The sequence below is a fragment of the Python bivittatus genome, unplaced genomic scaffold (assembly GCF_059951505.1).
Source record: "Python bivittatus isolate LINGU-HERP-01145 unplaced genomic scaffold, Pbiv_v1 ctg000080_np1212, whole genome shotgun sequence".
Taxonomy (NCBI): domain Eukaryota; kingdom Metazoa; phylum Chordata; class Lepidosauria; order Squamata; family Pythonidae; genus Python; species Python bivittatus.
Genome location: NW_028277035.1, coordinates 19,708,388 through 19,729,795, shown reverse-complemented (window position 1 = coordinate 19,729,795; position 21,408 = coordinate 19,708,388). Strand labels below are relative to the sequence as shown.

The 21,408-nt window shown below is 37.8% G+C and overlaps 1 protein-coding gene across 2 annotated transcripts in view; it reads left to right on the top strand.

The window, feature by feature from the left end:
• SLIT3 (slit guidance ligand 3) overlaps positions 1 to 21,408 on the top strand; it is a 534,750-nt gene that overhangs the window by 54,846 nt on the left and 458,496 nt on the right. For both annotated transcript variants that reach the window (XM_088133617.1, XM_088133616.1), the window contains one exon: positions 13,204 to 13,275. In XM_088133617.1, the coding sequence (XP_087989743.1) occupies positions 13,204 to 13,275 (72 nt within the window). The remainder of the gene's footprint in view (positions 1 to 13,203; positions 13,276 to 21,408) is intronic.

Genomic DNA, 21,408 nt, shown 5'->3' with positions numbered 1-21,408 from the left:
GATTTTGTGAGAGCACTTTGTTCTAAGCCTGCTCATTAGCAGTTTGCAAAGGCTTGTGAATGTGGCCTTGGGAACTACATACATGAGTATCTGACAGCACATGCTAGAGTAAAGATAGGACTATTTCTATCAGATACAGAGCAGCCATCAGGACTGACATTCCAGTTTCTCTTGTGCCTATCAGTTCCTGGGTGATGAGAGAGGGTACAAACTGTGCACATTGGCAAGTTGTCATACTCAGAGAGACCTGATCCACTTGGAATGAAAAGTGGAAGGTCATGATCTTATAAATGAAGCCATTTCTGTTTAGATGCAAATGAATGACCCTTTGTATGGAGACATATATGAATATTCATGCAAACAATGTAATGGTTTTTCTCCATCACAAAAGAAGCATTTTTCCTATTATAAAAAAGTAAAGGGAATGTATACATTTTAAAAAATCAAAATGTAAGTAAATGTGTATCTATAGTAAGTTTTATTCTACAGAAAGGATATCACTTTTATTTTATTTATTTTAATTCTGTTTATTCCACTCCATTTTATGTATATACAAGAAAGCTTCTATGCAGCCAACAATCTCATCATAAAATAAAAAGATCAATAAAAAAGAAGGGAAAGAAGCAAAAATACATATAAAGACTAATCAGAATCATAAAATGAAACCAACAAAATACAATTGTGCACTTGCAACTCTATTACCAATCAAAGCATCCCCTCCTGTGCTAGTGGATCTTAATGGCTTTCCTAAAGCCCAGGAGGAATGGAGCTACCTGAATACTCCACAGGAAGAGAGCAGCAGAGTATGGGGCCGCTGTTGAAAAAGCCTGCTTCTGAGGCCCTGTAGGATGGCAGTCCCAAAGGAATGAGATCTGGAGAGAATTGACCTATTCAGTCTGGTCAGAAAGGCAGATGAATATAGGAGAAGGCAGCTCCTCAGTTTAACCAGGTTCAGAGGCGTGTAGGCCTTTGAAGATGATAACTAGCATCTTGAATCATGCCCAGAAGCCAACCAACAACTAGTTCAGCTTCCTAAGTAGTGGGGTCACCCAGGTATACTAGCATCCCATCACTGCCTGAGCAGCTGGATGCCACCTGTAGCTTCCGAATGTTCTTCAAGGCAGTCTCATGTAGACAACATTACAGTAGTCCAAGTAGGAGATGACTGGGGCATGAAGGCTTTGAGAAAGACTTTATGATCCAGGAATGGGTGCAATTGGCATTGACAGATATAACTGTCCAAAAGCTTTTCTAGCCACAGCTGCCAGAAGTAGGGGCTGTGAATCTAGGAAGTTCCCCAAGCGTGAACTACCTCTGGATTGGGGAAATACAAATCTGTCCAGAGTCAAAGATGGTATTTCTCTGGAATTGTTAGGCCCACAAACCTAAAGTCAATCCATCTTGGAGGGATTCAGTCTGAATCTGTTCATCCCCATCCAGACCTGACAGCCTTCAGGCATTGGGTCAGCGCTCTGCCATTCACCTGTTCAACCCAGGGCCAAGATGCATATCTGAATATGATTAGCATATTAACAATAATGAACCCAGGGCTGACAGATGACCTGTCCCAGTGCTTCATATAAATATTAAAAAGAAGTGGGAAGACAAGAGAGTCCTGAAGCATTCCATAATAGAGGTCTCCAGGCAGAGCACTCCTTCTCCACTGTCACTGATTGGAAGGATGAGAACCACTGCAAAACATTGCCATCCATTCCAGTCTCTCAGAGATGAATCAAAAGCTGCTGAAAGATCAAAGAGGAGCACTTCCCCCATTCTGGTCTCTTGGTAGGTGACCCACAAGCATGACCAATGCTGTTTCCGTGCTATGCCCTGGCCTGCAACTTGACTGGCAAGGGTCCAAATAATCTGCTTCCTCAAGCTGAATAGGCCAATCAAGGTTCAGACACTGTGGGAACTCCAGGAACGCTATTTTATTGTTGTAGGATATATTGACAGATTCTTAATAGAATTGCAATTGTGATATAGGCAGCCATTTCAATAAATTAAAAAATCCTGAAGCCTGTCCAAAACTTTCAGATATTTCTTTAAGGCCCAGAAGGTTGAAGTGGGCCTGTTCTGAGTTTCTTTCTCAGGCTTTCTACTTTCCCAGAGCTGAGTAACTGATCTTCCTCTCCCACTCCATTCTCAGGGCCACCTCTCTCCCCACAACCATTTCCTAAAAAAGGTAACTTAGAGACAGGTTTAAAATTAGCAGTGAGATAGAGGTAAGACTCTTGAGCAAGGGGTACACTGTTACCTCACTTAAAGAAGCATTGATTACTGTAGGAATCCAACTTTATGTCACTTCACAGGAGGTCCTAGCCAATCATGAGAGGTGGGGTTCCAAATGGGCAGTGTTGGAGCTGACCCTACAGAGAGCATATCCACTTCCTCAGACTCACAAGCAATATACCATATCCACAGACAATATCCATGCCCATAAATTAAACCATAGTCATAATGCTGCTGGTTCTTGTTCTTCTAAAAGAAAATTAGTCAATTTTCAGAATGTACCCCCTATCTTTCTAACAGATTTTTATGTTAACTTTAAAGAATACTGGATTAAATTCCTGAGACATTTGCATACACTTTCTACATGTCTGCAACTTAATCTAGGTTCTCTCTTGTCTCCCTCAAGGCCATCCTCTTTATTCTCTACAATTCCTTAGCTTTGAAGGCACTTCATAAAAATATTTGTACATTCAATGTTCTCTGCTAGTTTTACTTAAGGAAGTTAACATCAGAAGCTTTCACGATGGACTGAAAAAAGTTCATGGTTTGATTTATTTATTCAATAACAAATATATTCTTCACTTTCTTTCAATAGGTGACCACTGAATGGATTAGATCTTTTTATTTTTTAAATTTATTCTTTCGCTGCAGAATAGGATAATCCATTTAAGACTTCCTTCCAACTAGCAGCTCATTATGAATTGCCCAGATGTTCACTACATTCTTCTCCAATTTTGGTAGAAGAGTGCCAGTTTGGTATAATGCTTAAGGCACCAGGCTAGAAACCGGGAGACTGTGAATTCTAGTCCGGCTTTAGGCACAAAGCCAGCTGGGTAACTTTGGGCCAGTCACTTTCTTTCAGCCCTAGGAAGAAGGCAATGGCAAAGCACTAAACTGACTCGAAGGCACCAAAAAAAAAAAAAAAGAGTGCTCACTCAGGTTGAAAGAGATGATGTCCAAATTGCGTTAGCAAATGTGCCAAATAGATTTCCCCAGAATCAGTATATGCATGCGACCACATATGAAACACACAATAAGTAACAAATCCTTCGATTCTCAAAAGGGAATTTGTTAAGCTACTTTCTAGGTGAAAATATGCATTCATCCACCAGCACAACACTTCATATCTAAAATATATGTATATATAATTTGATGGACAAACTCCATCAACAATGAGCCTATTATGTTCTCATTACTTGCTGATTTTTTGTCAGTATTGAACATTGGGTTCTTCACGCTCATTCATTCCTCCAATACTGTCTGAACTCTGAAGCATTTGCTGGAGCTGAACAGGTAAGGCTAGGATGGAATGCAGATGTACTTGTTCACCCAAGTGCAGTTATGAGCTACACTGTCAGGATCTGTGGTCTTTTGAGACCATGAACTGTCCTGGATGCTGCACCCCTGCACCAAGCTAGGCTGTACATAAAGAAGAGGTGGGTTTGGATCCACCATCACTGCCCTTCCTTGTCTCATATGCCATCATTTTCTCATTACAACTGTTATAAGCAGCAGCTTGCAGATAGAAATCATGATCAAACTGTGGACTCTAGACGTGGTCTGTGTACAAGTGGAGACCATAATTATACTCTCAGTAAATTTTTTTTTTACTGTCAATTCAGACAGCATTGAAGGGTGTAGAGAAGAACAAAGTTGCCAAAGATATGCAAGAACTGATAGCAGCTAAAAGAAAGGTTATACAGCATCTCAGCTCTGGGAAAAGAAGGAATGAGAAAGAGACTCAAAACAACCCTGCCTTGATTCTCTTTGGTATAAGACGAGGCAGAAGGAAACTGGCAGGTTTTCAAATTATGTTTTTATTCCCCAGAGTAAAACAGCTGACAGAGAGACAGAGGCAGAATTATTATAAATGGGAGGAAGAAAGAGAAGGGAAAATGATGAAGAACAAGACTTTACTGTTTCTCAAAGCTCAGTCCTTTCTAAACCAGCCTGGTATGAAACTTTTGCTTTGGACAAGCTGGACCTCTGCCTTTGACTGGGTATCAGAACAGAGTATTGTTCTTGTTTACTTCAGACTCCTGCTTCTTCATTTTCTGGCTAAAACAAACTTGTCTCACTTCTGGTGAACTCAACTTTCAAGTTAACTTGCAGTCCATATAGAAACTATTTTGAATTTTCTCATAGTTTTGAGGAGTGCAGTGGTTGAATTAAAAAAGGAACAGATAATGTTTTTATAGAATTGTTAACAAAACAGCTAGCAAAAATAAATCTGTATAATTGATAGGTTAGTCAATTTATTATTGGTCAATTTATTATTGTTCTAAGTGAAGATTTGTCATGTAGTTGAAGGTTAAAACTGAGTTGTGATGTAATCAGTCTATTTTATTTGAACCAATTTAAACATTATTTTAAAATGAAAGGAAAAGATCTAAAATGAACAACCTTCAGATTTTATACTAAAAGTGGATTATGCTTTAGAAATAAACAAGGACTGGGAATCATAAATGTGACAAAAGACACTTCCAAAGGGGGATTAAGTGGCAAAAAGATGAAAGCAGTCATGTTTTGTACAAAGCTCTCATTTTGTACTTATAACCGTAATAAGCCAGTTTCTATTTCTATTTCTATGGAATAAGTTATATGTTTTGCAGCTTTATGTGCTCATATAACTTCTGATATATAGAATGGAGAAAAATGTAAAATGAGTAATTTGGTAAACTGAAGCCAGGATGGTATAAGGCCTCATTAAATGTTTTTGCTGTTTGGATACTTAATAATATTCAGAGGAGAGACAGTCCTCAAATTTTAGCTGTTCCTTAGATTTAGACCCTCTATGAAGTTTCTTGCACTGAACTGAGTAAAACAAGCCATTCTCTCTTTGGCATATACATGAATTACAGGCAGCAAGCAAATAAACTAAAACATTAAAAAATATATCTGTAGCTCAGATATAAGACTATGATGAAAGTAGTATGGTAAATTTAGAAGTTATTTGTAGGATAAAGAGATAAAGAATATTAGAACTTTTCTCCTGGTGCAGCTATACTAATCTGCCAAGTAAATGGCATTTTGACCTGGTCTACATATTATTGCTAATTCATAATATGTTACTGCCCTGTTTCTCCTTGATCTCTCAGTAGCTTTCAATTCTGCTGTCTCTGCAGGTGGTTTCAACTGGTGGGGTTGTGTAAACCCACCACAAGAAAAATAATCCATAGCCAGGAAACCTGACTAGCAGGGGGTGGGGTATATCATTTTTTTCTCCTCTTGCCATGACTTCCCCCCACAATGTTTTTTTTTTCAAGCTGCTATTCCTATTACAGGAAGTCCTCAATTTACGACCATTCATTTAATAACCATTCAAAGTTACGACAGTGCTGAAAAAATGACTTAAAACTGGTCCTTGCACTTATGACTGTTGCAGCATCTCCATGGTCATGTGATCAAAATTTGGGTGTTTGGCAACTGGCATGTATTTATGACAGTTACATTGTCCCAGGGTCATATGATTGGCATTTGCGACCTTCCCAGGGGGCTTCCAACAAGCAAAGTCAATGGGGGAAGCCGGATTCTCTTAACAATCATGTGATTCGCTTAACAACTGTGGTGATTCACTTAACGCCCATGGCAAAAAAGGTCGTAAAATTTGGTGTGACTCAATGACTGTATTGCTTAGTGACAGAAGTTCTGGTCCCAGTTGTGGTCATAAGTTGAGGACTACCTATATAGGGAAGCATTCATTTGTACTAGCTGGAATTTCTTTTGAGATGTAAAGATAACGGTCAGAGACCCCCCCCCCCCCAATCCCTCTATGTCCCAAAGACAGTTAGACTTATCAGATAACTGCTAGTTACATGTATACACTCAAATAATAATAGTAATGTCTAGTGTGGGGCTAAATATATGGTACAGGAGAAATGAAAATTGTTGTTAATACTCAGTCTTTGATCAAATTGGCCCTGGTTTGTGTTAGTTTGATGAACTTTGGTGTTAGTTTGATAAGCAGCATTGCAAAAGATTTCATGTCCTAGCAATACTGTTGTCGATGGGATAGATGTAGTTTAGGCATGAGAAACCATGAGTGTTTAGGCATAAAATCAATGTGAATAAGGGACAGTTTATTTATTTGTCATTTATTTGTCAAATTTAGCAGGCTGTCCAACTCCATAAAGAGTCTGGCTGATGTAAAAGACTAAAAACAGGGGGAACAATAAAACAAACAAAAGAACAATGTATGTCCAGAAGAGAAAACATTGAGAATATATAGAATTCTGTAAAAAGCTCACCACTCATCCTAACTCAATGCCTGTGGGAAAAAAAAAAACAAGTTTTCAGGTCTTTTTAAAACAGTCAGTAGGGATCTCAGACTCCCCCCCCCCAAAAAAACCCCACCAGTTGAAACCACCTGCAGAGACAGGAGAATTGAAAGCTACTGAGAGATCAAGGAGAAACAGGGCAGTAACACCATCTGTATTCTGGCTCCACCAGAAGTCATGAACAAGTGTGATCAAAGCTATCTCAGTACTATGCCCCAGTCTGAAACCTGACTGAAATTAGTCCATTTCCTCCCAGGCCTTCTGGAGCTGCATCCTGATAACTTCCTAAAAATTGGAAATTGGCCAGGACTGTTGGGTCGAGCAATTGTTTATAGAGGAGGGGATGTACCATTGCCTCCTTTAAGGTTAGCAGAACTACCCTGTCCTTCAAGGAAACTAACACATGCTGAAACTCATACCAGCTAAACCTGCAAGATCGTGCCTAAGGCACCTTGACAGGACTTGCCCAGTTGGAGTCTACCTCCAAGTGAGTTTATCCATCAGATAAACTGTTATAATAAAATGTTCCTCATAGTGGCCCTGCAGATGATCCTGCAGCTCATCCCTCCCAAGCAAAGAACGAGTCTAAATACTCATGGTGTCTCATGCCTAAACTACATCTATCCCATAGACAACACATGAAACCATTAACAACATCTTCAAAGGAATAAAATTCACCAGAGAAGAAGAAAACAACAACACACTACCCTTCCTGGATATCCTCATTAGCAGAGGAAATGACAGCTAATTAGAAACTCAAGTTTATCGGAAGACAGCCCACACTAACCAAGTACTCCATTACCAAACCAACAACCCGACCTCCCACAAGAGGAGCTGTGTAAGAACATTATTCAAGTGAGCTCAAACGCATTGCAGCAACCCAGAACAGCAGAAAAAGGAAAAAGACCACCTATACAACATCTTCCAACAAAATGGATACCCACGTAACTTTATCAAAAAGTGCCTGACCACTCAACCTACTACAACACAAGCCATGAAAAGGATCACACTGCCATACATCAGAAACATCTCAGAAACCACCAACAGATTATTACAACCATATGGCATCTCTGTAGCACACAAACCAACACAATCACTCCAAAATATCCTAAGTAAACCAAAATACCCAGTTGCCCAAAAAGAAAAAACAGGAGTCATCTACAACATACAATGTAAGGACTGTAACAAGCACTGTGTAGGACAGACAGGCAGAAGGCTGGCAGAGTGCATCCATGGACACCAACTAGCAGTCAGAAGACATGATGAAAGCTCCTTAATCTCACAACACATGGACAGACTTAACCATAGTTTTAACTGGGAAACTGTCAGCATTTTAGACCAAGCCAAATCCAAATATGCATGAGAATTCTTGGAAGCCTGGTATTCAGACAAGGCAGCAATTAACAGACACATAGAGATTAACAGCATCTACATACTATTCAAAAGAGTTAAAAGATCAGAAGATTGCCTCACCAGCATTCAATCACCAGCAATCATCTCCAGCAATCATCACCCAGATAAGCGAAGGTCACCACCAGGCACACAATCAAGCAGTCAACACATGCTAATCAATGAACTACCAGAAGAGCAAAACAGAACCTCCACCCCCACCAGCACTGGCAAAGCAGGCCACAGCAGATAAATAGGGAGCAAACCTCATCCCATTTTAGCACTGAAGATGTTACCTAGCCGGGTACTGAAATGTTTGCAAGAAAAGAACCAAGCCCAGAGAGCCCCAAGGACTCCACAAAGAATGAGTCACCCACATAGGATGGCTATCTGCAGACCCGATAGGAGCAGAAAAATAAGTAGAAATTAGTTTGTGTCTGGATAGAAAATATTTTTAAAAACTGGTGCAGTTATCCTTTTGTCATTTCCATAAACATGTGAATTAACTCTCAATTTGTCTGTGAAATTTACATCCTAAAAATAGTCTACTGTCGCACCTACTTTGGGAGTTGTAGATACCAAGACACACACCATGGCTGCCAAGGACAAGAAAAGGAAAAATAAATCTACAATGTGCAATTTCACCTGTTTCCCTGACTCGGTTCTATTTCAGGCATTGGGGGAGGAGAAGAACAGGTTGCTCCCAATCTTCTTCTTTCAGTCTTGGGATATACCTTCCCCTGTAGATTGTGAACCCCTTCACAGTTCTGCATGTTTCTTTCCAGCATCCATTCTCTCTGTGTACATTTTTCATTGCTCCAAATTGTCTCCGAAAATATTCTTTTAAAAGTCTCTGTACCATTTTAAACAAAGAATTGCAATTGTAACAAATTCACTTTGTCAGTGCTGGCATATTGTTTTTCTCTCATAAACATTAATTGGACTCCAACAGTTTCTCTGTACAACAAGTAGAGATTATATGAAATAATTTGTTAAAGTACAAACCACTTGGAGTTTGATGTTTGGTTTCACTTATATTTGTTGACAGTTTGCTTTTCAAAAAACCCCGTAGAAATTAAATGAATGTCATATGTTAACTGCTAGGTTATGTATAAATAAAATACAGCTATGGGCTAGTTCTTATTACCTGATGAAACCTTCTAAACAATGACAAGGTTACACCCAAGTGTTCCCTGTAATTACATTTATTTCATTTCTAAAGAAAGCTCTGCTGTGTCAAATACTAAATTCCACACCTCTGTTGAAAAGCAAATGGATTAGAAGCTAAAGAACAAGGTATTTTGCTTTTGTTTTGTTACTTTTAAACACGTTAGTGCAGTGTTGTCCAAACTTGGCCACTTTAAGATGAGTGGACTTCAACTCCCAGAATTCCCCAGCCAGCCATGTTGGCTGGGGAATTCTGGGAGTTGAAGTCCACTCATCTTAAAGTGGCCAAGTTTGGACAACACTGCGTTAGTGTAAACATTAGCCCACCCTCGTTCAGTCACACTCCAGTGCCAAAGTTTGTCCTGAAATGTTAATTTAACTTGCTTCCTTCGGTCATATGATAGAAAGGCTGCAGTTGTGATATGCCATTTTAGATGAATTGTCCAACACAGAATGTATATTTTGAAAACTTTCAAGCAGGGAGAAAATTGGGATGAGGTAAGAAAGGTGTAATTCTGCTATTTCATCAGTCATCTAATACTATCATACGAATGATTTTCATAAAACTCGGATCAGTAAGAAGGAATTTTAGGAATTTGTATTGAATAGTTTTACATCTAATGAAGAATAGTTTAATATCTTATATCCAATGAAGAATTTTAAAAAATTCAACTGTGACTAATAAACCAAAGGATTGTTATTATTTTTAAATACATTTAAATAACTATAAGATAGGACATCAAAAGGAGAATCTGGTAATTTAAACCAAAGGAGCCAGAACACTGATCATAGGCATAGGTCAGAACCCAGATGATTAGTGGAATTTGGTATGTTTGTTGATACATTCTGTATTATCTTCTCTGTAGGCTTTGACTAACTTGCCCAGTAGGGCCCAGTACTGCTACAATTCCAAGGAGACAGGAAAAAAAAAAAGTATTTGGACTAATAGAGCATTATCATGTAATTGTAGAAGATTCAGTGTACATTTCAGGGGTAGATATAATTATCTATAAATAGTGAAACCTATTTCAAAATTAGAAACATTTATCTACAGTACTTGGTTATGGGATAATAATTTTTTTTTAAGTGTTGCCATACACAAATGGAAACATACCACAGTTAGAGATGGGTGACTTCATCTGGCAGGTGTTTCAAAAACCATTTCATCCCCCCAATGCTCCTGATGAATGCATGATCAATCTTTTAGGTGTTCAACAGAATCCTTCTCTGTTGTCAGATCACTCTTTTCTATCCTGAATGGAAGAAGCTTACCTTAAAGTTTAAAAGATTTAATGGGCAGGGGCAAGGAAGGCTCCTGAACTAGGGATACTGAGATCTACAGCCTTCCTGTAGCTCCTGGGGATGGAGCTAGTGAGATGTAGCAGGTAAGGTGTTGGACTAAGAATGAGGAGATGCAGGTTCAAATCCACCTGTAGCCATGGAAACTCACTGGGGGATTGGGGGGCTAGTCACTCTCACTCAGCTCAGTTTACTTCACAGAATTGAAAGAAAATCCCTATATATGCTGTCTCATGCTCTTGGAAGAAAGGCAGGTATAATTCAAGCAAATGAATAAATCTTGTAGCATCACTCAGCATAGGCAGTAACAAGGGATGGTGGAAGTGATAGTCGAGCACCATGTGGAAGGCCACCAGTTCTCTTTTCCTGTCCTTAGTACAGGATGGTTTGGTCATTTTCTCTGTCTTTTGAACTGATCTCTATGGCAGAAAAAAATAAACCCCTATCCATGGGCTTGTACTTTCTCTAAAAATTTTTAAAAAAATAAAATAAAAAAGACAGGTACACACTAATCGGTGTTGTCTAAATACTTTTTGATGAACAACTTTATATTTAAGAAGCACATATTTTAAATTCACAGAAGTCTTCTGCTCCAGCATTTCATGCAAACTCATGAAATAGGATTAGAAAGCAGAAACTACTGTCCCACGCTCCTAACAGATAATTATGGTTAAAAGGATGAGACTGGTACTTTTTTCTATTTCTTCCTTTTATAGAGGAAACATAAAAACCACAAAGTTCATGAGCTCTGGCAGGACATGACACTCTTGGGGATGTTCAGGAGTCTCATTTCCAGCTAAGAACAGACCACCAAAAGCCACTCCTGGATCTAATAATTCTTCTTAGCCACTGGGTAATTTTACTCCTTTAGCAAAGTTGCAACTTTTTGCTTGTGAGGTGGCAAGGGGTTGGTGGGCTGGCAGTGCTGGCTAGCCAAAGTGGTGAAGTGATTCATTTGGAACCAGATCCAAAACTGAAGGGGTCTTCTATTTTTCTAAAACAAGAATTGTTATTTATTTTAGATTTGTTTTATCCCATTTTTTAGTTTCAGAGAAGGACGTTGCTTAAAGTAACGTACAACAAAAGAGTAATTCATGTCTTTCTAAAGAGAATAAAAACACACGAACAATGCAACAGCAGTAGCAACAAGTTACCAACCTCAGATCAGTAGTCAATAAATCAGAGTATGCAATAGCAGAGTTAAATGCTTGTCCCAAAATGAATCTTTTCTGTTGACAGTAGAAAGAGAGTTAGATCTTTGTGCCTGAGCACAATATGCACGCAAGAGCAAAAACCCTTTATGTATGTTGCCACAGGTCATGTTGTGAAACCAGTGGTACACACACATACACAAGGGGAGCACATGAGCTAATTTTAGAAGATGGTCAGGTTCAGATGGGAATTGCAACCAGAATCCATTCCTCTTTGGACTTGAAAGAGGATAATCGGTACAGCAAAAAGGTGTTTCATCACATGTGGGGCATGAATATAGTGATTCCTTATCCACATTTTTCTTGGGATTGCACAGCTGTTGCTAAGGGCAGTTGCATGATCCCTGGAAAAGACTGCTTTAAATAATTGCAGACAGATGCTACATTCAACCTCACACCTCTATGCACTCTAAAAACAGCTATCAGCTAGCACAGCTGACAGACTGCAGATCTGAGTCTTTTCTCTTAGCTGAAAATTTAGCAGCAGTATACTACACTAGTAGAAGTTTCTGAGGGCTTTTCAGATGTAGCCCCACTTATATGGCAATGCATGTAAAGCTACAGTGAGATCTGATCATCCAAGAATAACATTGAGCAAAAGTATTTTGGATCTATTTCATCCTTATAACAATTATTGTCAATGTTCTAGTTCTTTCAGAAAAAAGAAGATGGGGTCATTTACTCAGGTACCATAGCAGAAAGAATTAAGTTTCTGTTTGAGAAGCTTGAATTCTTTTCCTTTCGTCCTGCTATTCTATAGGCCTAAATAGGGATAGATGTACTGTCTGCTGCTGTATGCTGTCTCCATCATGAAAAAGTCAAGAACTGGATTTGGAGTTTGTCTTGCCATATCCAGTCCTGCAGCAGCATTAAGTTTGTAACACTGTGCTCCTGTGATACTGGCACGTTGAAGAGGAGAGCAAGGCAAAGTAACTGTTACACTTATAATTCCCTGGTTTCTTTGCACATGATAATAGACCAAGTTTTAAATCGAATGGCTGAAGAGGCCTGTGTGCCTCCCTGGTAATACTGTACAACACTTTGGAAAGCAACTGTCACCCAGTGCAGCTAATACAGCGCTGATCCCAACATTTCTTCTAATCAAAAGTAGGTGAATACTTCTGCATGGTTTATAAGAAGGGAAACCACAATCAACCACCTATTCTATTGATTTCTTCACTTGGAAGATTGGGCCTCTGTTAATAACTTGAAATGCACTGTTGGGTATGTCTGAAACTTCTACTGAGAGTTTTATCATGTAATTCAGTTTTCTAGCATAATTTCCCTGATGGGCCAATGTGACATTACAGACCATTATTAGAATAACATGCATATATGTTACCAACTCATTAAAAATAAAGCATGTAAGAACTGTGCATATGTATATATGTGCGTGAGGAAGGGAAAAGCAGAGAAGTATCAAATAAACTGTAATGAGTGTTTTAGCATTTGATTTCTTTATTTCAACTATTTCTTTAACAATTTTTTTAGAAAAGCAATCTGTGTGAAAGGAAAGAAAACAGCCTGAAAAACTGTGTCTACAATATCCATTGTGACAATAGTGTTAATGGAGATTGCCTTCTGTAATGTTCACAGAACCTGTATTAATGCTGAGTTTCTTTCTTTAGACGCCTGAACAGAAATAAACTGCAAGTTCTTCCAGAACTGCTTTTTCAGAACACACTGAAGCTAACCAGACTGTAAGTATAGTTTTTATTTTTGGCATCCTATATGTGCTTTGGTTCTTAAGTCAGCAATTTTGGCCATGAGGTTTTCGTATGATGACTTCTTGAAGTGGATTTTGAAATGTGTCTTGGTTTATTATATAAAACCTTTTGCTGGGAAACATTTACTTGTCTTTTTACTACTCTGTAGATTAATTGTGAAGTAGAAGCTGCCTTTGGATATATTTCTGCTTCTCTTACCTTCTCTAATGTGGCTACGAGTAGATCACAAACTTCCACTTCCAGTTTAGATTAACACACTGTGAAACTGGGGGTTAATCTTAACTACGTTTGTGTGGTACGAGATAGGTTCATAAGTCTCACAAAAGTTGGCTTTCCTCAAACAAAGCATTCTTAAAATTAATTACTGTTTGTCAAACTGTGATTAATAATAAAAGTGGATTTGAAGTTTCTTAATTTCCTCACATGCTGGCACCTTGTAGGAGAGCCATATTAGTCTATGGTGGTGAAAAGTCTGATGAAGTGAGCTGCAGCGCATGAAAGCTTACATCTTTTAATAAAATTAATTACTTGGAAAAGGCGCTACCAAAGTCTGATTTTTCACATGCTGAGGAAGGAGAGAAAAAAAGAATGTGAGCACCTGGGGAGCACCTTCACTCCTGTTATGAAGAGCTATGGTTGGTGATGAAGTCTGAAGAAACAAATTAGTTTTGGATGTAGGAGTTTAGGAAATTGATGTCCATAAAGACATTGATTTTGATACCAGTAATGGCTTTGCCATAGCAGTAGGACAGCTGTGATTATTATCATCTCTCATGAACCTTGCTGTATTTGTTCAGTATGTACTTGAAGTAAACAAGGTCATGCCTTTCTATTCTCAGCATCTCTAGACCAAAGATCTAATCATAATTTGCATTACAGTACAAATCATTATTATATAAAGGAATTGTAATATTTGTGGGTCATAATGATATGACCTCAGCAACAAAAGACTTTTGTTTTAAAGGCCATTTATTGTATTTCTTAACAGTATTTTATTCTGATTCATAAAAGGTTCATCTACATAAGAATCTGTGCAGATATGCATCTGTATCCTGGATACATTAATATTATATATCTATTCTATCTATCTATCTATCTATCTATCTATCTATCTATCTATCTATCTATCTATCTATCTATCTATCTATCAAATAGATATATACTGTTGACAACTTGACAGCCTCAGTATATGAATGACTCCCAATACATTAATAGGATCAAGCTAGCATCCTCAAATTTCCCATCTCTGTTTCTAGTGGATAGTTTTTCCAGCCAGAATAACTCTAGCAAATGTGATTATTAGAAAGGTTTGTCTAGAAAAGCTAACAATGTTCTTTTAGCAATACGTTCTTTTCCACAAAATTTCCAACTGTATCTATCATACAAGAATGAAAGCTTGAAAGTTACAAAGTGCCGTTTTATTGGGATTGTCTTTCCTGGATTTCCAATCACAATTTACTGTATATTGTCAATAGTAGTTTAAGTAAGGTTTCCTGCATTTTGTAGGAAGTGGAATGAAAACAAGCTGTTGACCAGCTATTTAGCTACACTTGCAAAACTATGAAGAACGGTTTTATCCTTTGACTGGGCAATTAAAACAAAAGGACCAGTTGCACTACCTTTCAATTATAGAATAGGTCTGCAGCTTCTATCATTATTTACAAGGTCCTTTGGTGACATCTGTTTGACATTATGGGTGGGATTATACAGGAAAATCAACCTTAAAAAGGAATGCAAAGAATCCTGTTAAATTAGTTTGATTCATACATTACTAGGAGGAGAAGTCCAGAAATTATGCGTTGTATGTTTGCATTTTCTTCCAAGGTCATTTTGTTGAAGCTTTGCCGTGCATTATTTATAGAACGGTATCTTCCCTGTCTGTGATGTTAAAAGAGAAAAAAAGTTTCTGACATATTTGAATAATGTTTATATTCAGTTCCCATCCCAAGTATTTGACTTAAATCATAGACTTTCAGGAAACAAGGCCAAATTTTCTGGAAGTCATTCTCTGGAGAATTTAAATGTCTTAAAATAGGCATTCCAGTCATTGGATTCATACTTGAGTAATAAAGGCATTTAAGTAGTAAAGGATGAAGTAATAAGAAATGACTAGTTAGCATTCAATGTTTAACCATCAGATCAAACCAAAATTGGCATTTCATGTTTTGCAAATGAAGAATGTCAGAACTTCACCCGGGATATAGCCATCAATCTTGCTGTGGAAACTCAACCAGTCTTCCAGAGCTAATTGTGGAAGAGTCAGGGACATGACTCAGATAGATCCGATGTTTTTATTGCAGATGCAAGGTGCCCTAATAACAAAGAAGATCAACTACTGCCGAATATAGCGATCAAGCCTTCTCTATATATAAAAAAACTGCTCCAGAGTTTTTTCTCTCATCTTTACATGATAATGGACTTCTCTGCTCTTATCTCCTGGCCTTGGTTATGGATCTACCAGTGCTCCATTTTCATAATTGTCCTGTTTGCTCTTAGGCCCTTTACTTTCAGCCGTGACAAATCAAGGTCTCAGAGAAAACACGCTTCACGTATTTTTAAAAAAGTAAAAATTGCACCATGAGCATATGGACCTTGCAGAAATAGTCAGTTCTGGTATTTTTCTCGCTAGACATATTTTCTCTTTCAGAAACTCCCAACGCACTCATGGGTTGCTCTTTGTTTTCTTCTTATTAATAAGTGGAAGACAAGCATCATGCATCAGTTTAACCTTACTACAAGTTATTTCATCCTTTCTTAATTACTGTATCAAATTAATGGAAGTTCTGAATCCAGTTCTGGTTGCGTTGTTTTTAGTATTGTCACTGTCAGAGAAGCTTAGACTAATTGGGTGAAGGTAGATCAAGATAGGCTTTCCTACCTTCTGACATTGGACAGACTACTTGTATAAAGAACTTGATTCTAAGATTTGAAGGATCCTATACTGAACAGTAAAGTTTCACATACTGTAGCTGTGACCATTTTTATTGGTCTGTTAAAATTATTAATATACATGAGAACTTACTTGCTTATTTAAAAACAAACAAACAAAGTGCTATATAAATGCTCATAGACACACAGTTTGTTTGTTTTTTTAATCCCTTTATACTGTTATCTCCAAGTCTGATTGCTACCCAGATTTGGGGCATGCTAAATACAGTTAAAGGCATTTTTGCTTAATCCAAAAAACTATGAATGATGGTACAATGCTTAGAGGTTTTCTTAACAACCTCAGAGAAACTGAAGTTGGCCTCACTGTTCTCTTCAGTAATGTTTTTAGCTTATGGTTAGACCAAAACCTTTACTGCTCAAAGCCGCTGTGCTGTAATTTGTTGTGTGTCTTTAGTGGATGTGTGGGATAGGACTGCTTCTAATCCCCGGGCCTCTCTGCCTTAGTCCAACAGTTTGAAAAGTGTCTTTCAATTACTCGGGGTGTCTTTTGCAGTTAGTTGGAGGATGATAGCTAATCTTGAGAGGCAAGTGCCTTGTCAGAATGTGCCCTTAAATTAAAAGACTCATCTCATGTGAGAGCAGGTGCTAGTAACTCACCTTTTACATGAGCTCAAGTTATTAAGCCCTGCGAGGGCAAACGAAACATGTCCAAAGGAAATAAAGGGTTGCTATGGTTTTAGTTCATTCAGGAATTGAGGCTTTACTGTGTACAGATCCCAGCAGGTCTGTTCAGAAGATGGTAAATAATTACAAGGAACGCCAGGTCTCCAGAGGGCACTTCAGGTTTGAAAGGATGTTCTCTAGGTCAGAGGTGACAACTACAGACTGTCGAGAGGCTCTTGTACCATTTATCAAGCTGAAGCTATTTTTATTGCTTTCACTGTGCTTTGTCTCTAAATGGCATAATTTGAGCAAAATCATGTCTGGAAAAGTGACTCTGGTTGCAAGCCCTTGTGGCATCTTTCTGTTTCCAGTGTAAGGCCAAGGGCTCTGCTTATTTTCTTCAAGTATGAAAGGAACGTTAACAAATCATCTGAGCTGAGCAGAAAACAAATGAGGGGATGTCAGAAAGTGAACAATTGAGGTTTCATCTTGGATTTCCAGTCTCCCCAGTGTGAAGTTAGCAACTCAAAACTAATATGGACAGATGTTTTCCCCACCTTTTTTTAATACAGCGAAAGAGAAAGAGAAGTGGCAGTGAGTATAAAGGCATGATTATTAGTAGGTTTGGTATCATTTTATGCTGATTCCTGCAAAGATTTTGTTGCTTAGGAAGTGCCTTTATAATGCACCAAATTATAATTCTCTTAACAGATTTAAAAGGGGCTTTCTTTTTTTCTAGTATTTTTACTCAGTTTGCTCACTTCTCTGGAAGCTTTCAAGGTAGCTTGGAGAGGGGACTTGATTTATGCCTCTGTTAGGACACACTTTACAAAATATACAAAAGCAACCCTAGGTTTTCCAGAGAGCATACAGCTGCCTGCATATTTTTTCCAGTTTTATTTAGCTAGAATTTTATTTTCTGACTTCACGTGCAAATTTTATTTGTTTATTTATTTATTGGATTCCTATCCTCTGCAGTGTAAAGACCCTTACCAGCTTATAGTACGGTTGTCAAATGCACTAAAATGTATGTGTTACAATAATAATAATTTTAAAAAATGAAAACAATACATTGAAACATCCAGAGTAACCCTCTGAAAGATAATAAAATAAAATGAATCCCAACCATCCCCATTAAAATAAGATAAAATAAAAGATTGCAGTAGAGGTCCCTGAAGTGGCCTTGAAACATGAACGGGAGTCATAGATAGAGTCACAAAGTTAGAAAGGGTCAGCTGCAGGAACTGCTAGCTACTTCTTGCTCTATTGCAGCCAGCAAATATGTCTTTTTCGTGACTTAGCTTTCCAAGGATTGGTCTTAGCTCTAAACATTCAAGGAGCTTAAATGCCCCCTCTGATGAGTCCCTTCTCCTCCCCTTTCTGGGACTGAACAGGATTGGGACCAAGTGGTCCTTCACATTTCCTTGGAGACCCATGTCTTTTTTCTGAATGTGCGTTGATTCTAGAGAGGCTCAAAAAATGATATAATTCATTGTCAAGTCAGGAGACCTCTTGCCCACCTCAGTTCTCTGAAAAAGAGCTGGGGCTTTTGCACTTATCCTCACCCAACAGTAATGGTGAGCTAGCTCTGAACATTCCTTGTATAGCTTTGAATAAGTCACAATATATTTGTTTAGCTTATCTTATCAATGTGTTCTGAAGATAATCCTTGCAGGGTTGATTTTAGGAAAGTTATGGGTCTGGCAATTATGGTTTGTTTTAATGTTCACAGATATCAGAACATAAGATAAGTTCTGTTACTCACTCATGTTCTTTATTTGTTAAATTTATATTTTACATTTTCTTCAAAGACTTACGACAGCATTCACAGCTCTCCTTTTTTTCTGGTTTCCATATATTAACAACCATGTAAGAATGACTGGGCTAAGAAACAGTGACAGGCCCATGGTCCATGGCTATAGGGATTTAGTCATTGTAGTCCTAGCCTTGCCTAAAATAGATTTAGATGATAGGATTAAAAAACAAACAAACAATTTTTCCCTATTTAGCTGATGGTAATTAAATATTTCAGGCTTCAATTTTATAAAGCACAGTATATCACTAATACCTCTAATCTGGAGAAGCATTGCCCAATTATGCATTTATAAAGTTTCTACAGTTGTCACAAAATCAGTGGGATGCAAACATTCTTATCGATAGGATAAACACACTCAAAGAATATGTAGCCCTGAGTGATACTTGGAAACCTTTTAGGCCTTAAGTGTGTGTGTGTGTGCGCGTGTGTGCACTATTCCCAAGAGAGTCTTCAAAACTGTTGCAGGGAAGAAAGAAAGAAAGAAAGAAAGAAAGAAAGAAAGAAAGAAAGAAAGAAAGAAAGAAAGAAAGAAAGAAAAAAGAAAATTGCTTTGTGCTTTCTAGGATCCTGTGGCTACATTTGCATTTGCATTTTTCACTGGTAACATCTGTGCAGTTTGTGTGAAAAAATAAATAAACTGTGCCAGGGAACTATTCTTATTCAAACCAATCATTCTGTTTGGCATCAGATGACTCCAGTTCAAACTTCAGAATAAAAGGAGGTGGGGGGCAGGAAGCAGGATTTTTCTGGAGGACATATCCCAAAGGTATGTCAATTGATAATTTTTAGGTTTCTCTCTTGCTCTGAAATCCAAAATGCCCATTGCTGTGATTCTTCCAAAATGTTGAACATCTGGTATGTATTGGGTACTGCAGGGGAGGGGGAAAGAGATGAAATAGCTAGATTGCTAGTTCTGGTGTATTCTACAGATAGGTGGTCCAAAATGCATGGGAGGGGAGTGGAACCTGAAATCATACATACACTAAAGCAGCTGATATACAGTAACTATGGGGTCCTTGGTGCTCTCTGAGCTTGGTTGTTTGCTTGCAGATGTTTCATTACCCAACTAGGTAGCATCATCAGTGCACCATATTCTCTTCTGTTGGAAGCTGATTTAACTCCATGAAGCCAGATTCATTGTGATGACAAATGAATAGGGTTTTTTTCCTGAATGGCCTGCTTCTATATGCCTATGAGATCAGAATAGATACATTTTCTGAAAATAGTTAAGGGTGAAGTGGCTAAGCAAACCTGTGGTATATTTAATTTAATATGGCTGTATTTATTGGCAATATATTGCCTGTGGCATGTGAATGAACTTTGTGGCCCAATCCAACGTAAGCCATGATAGAGACATCCATCACTGTGACTTGAACCAGCTGAAAACACAATCTCATACTGTTGTCTGATGATGGATTTCTTCATAACAAACAAAGACTTGAGAGCAGATGCATCTAGGATATAATTTCTGAAGATACAGAAAAGACCTGTTAGCAAGAGATTACTGTTTAATTTTCATCCTATTATAGCATGTACAAGGATCTGGGAAATCCTAATTTAATAAAATGAGCTATTTGCACAGTGTTACCCAGTTTAACAAAAGAAACTATTATTACCAATACTACTACAGCATTAGAAAGTGAGATAATTTTAAACTGACATGCTTACTAACTTCTTAACTCAAAAATTTAAAGAAGGGAGATGTTCAGATTTTACAACATTTTTAGTTAAACCAGAACAAATACAATGCTTGATGATGTCATATTGCCCCAGTTGTTGATTATAGGTTACATACTGAAGTTATGGAATTATATCTTAATTGTTTTGGGATACAGTTCATAAATATACTTAAGAAAAGTAACCATAATTCAAGATTATATCTGCATGGGGCATTTGTCCTTCATTGCATCAGAAATATTGGTATCAAATTTAATTTTGATACCTTTAATATTAATGAAATTACTGAATTATCAACAGAGTTCCAAATGATTGAATTAAACCCAAGGTCATATTTTACTTGGCCAAGCAGAAATAAAATCCTACACAGTTAAGTCACCACCAACACAAATTAGGGAGTAACGGTATGTAGTTGAGAAGAAAATGTGCTTATAGTTGAAGATATATTTAAGCAGTTGCACCCTGGTTTGTAGGTCATTAAATAATTGGTTGGAACAGAAAGCCCTGGCGGTTAATAATTTGATATGAAAAGTAGCAAATACAGTTCCAAAGAGTAAGCAGCAGAATACACTGTTAAAATACCCATCATTGCTTCCTTTCCTAATAAACTCACCTTTCTGTGCCTGTGTATAAACAACTATTTTTAATTACTCCTTCTCTCATTCCTTGGTACTTCTGTAGAAACTTCTAATGATAGAATTAGTACATCCTGTGGTTTTCTGATTGGCTTTTGGGAAACTAATTGGAAATTGCTTTGTGAAACAATGCAAAAATCCCCCAAAAACTGGTTGATATGCTGATTTACTAGTAAACTATAGGATTAAGGGATTTTTCATAATAAGTATTTTCAGTGCAGCAGATTGCAAATTCCATACATACCTCCTATTGATCAGCTGTTGACAGAATTAGATAGGTAAATAGATGCTGTTTCAATGTACAATGACCTAATTACCTAAATATCCTTGTGTCTTGATGTGCTTGGACCCAGTCATGGATGTATTTGTGTGGGTCACCATATTTTCCTCTCACATAGATGCATTTTAAGGGTTTCATTTTTGAAG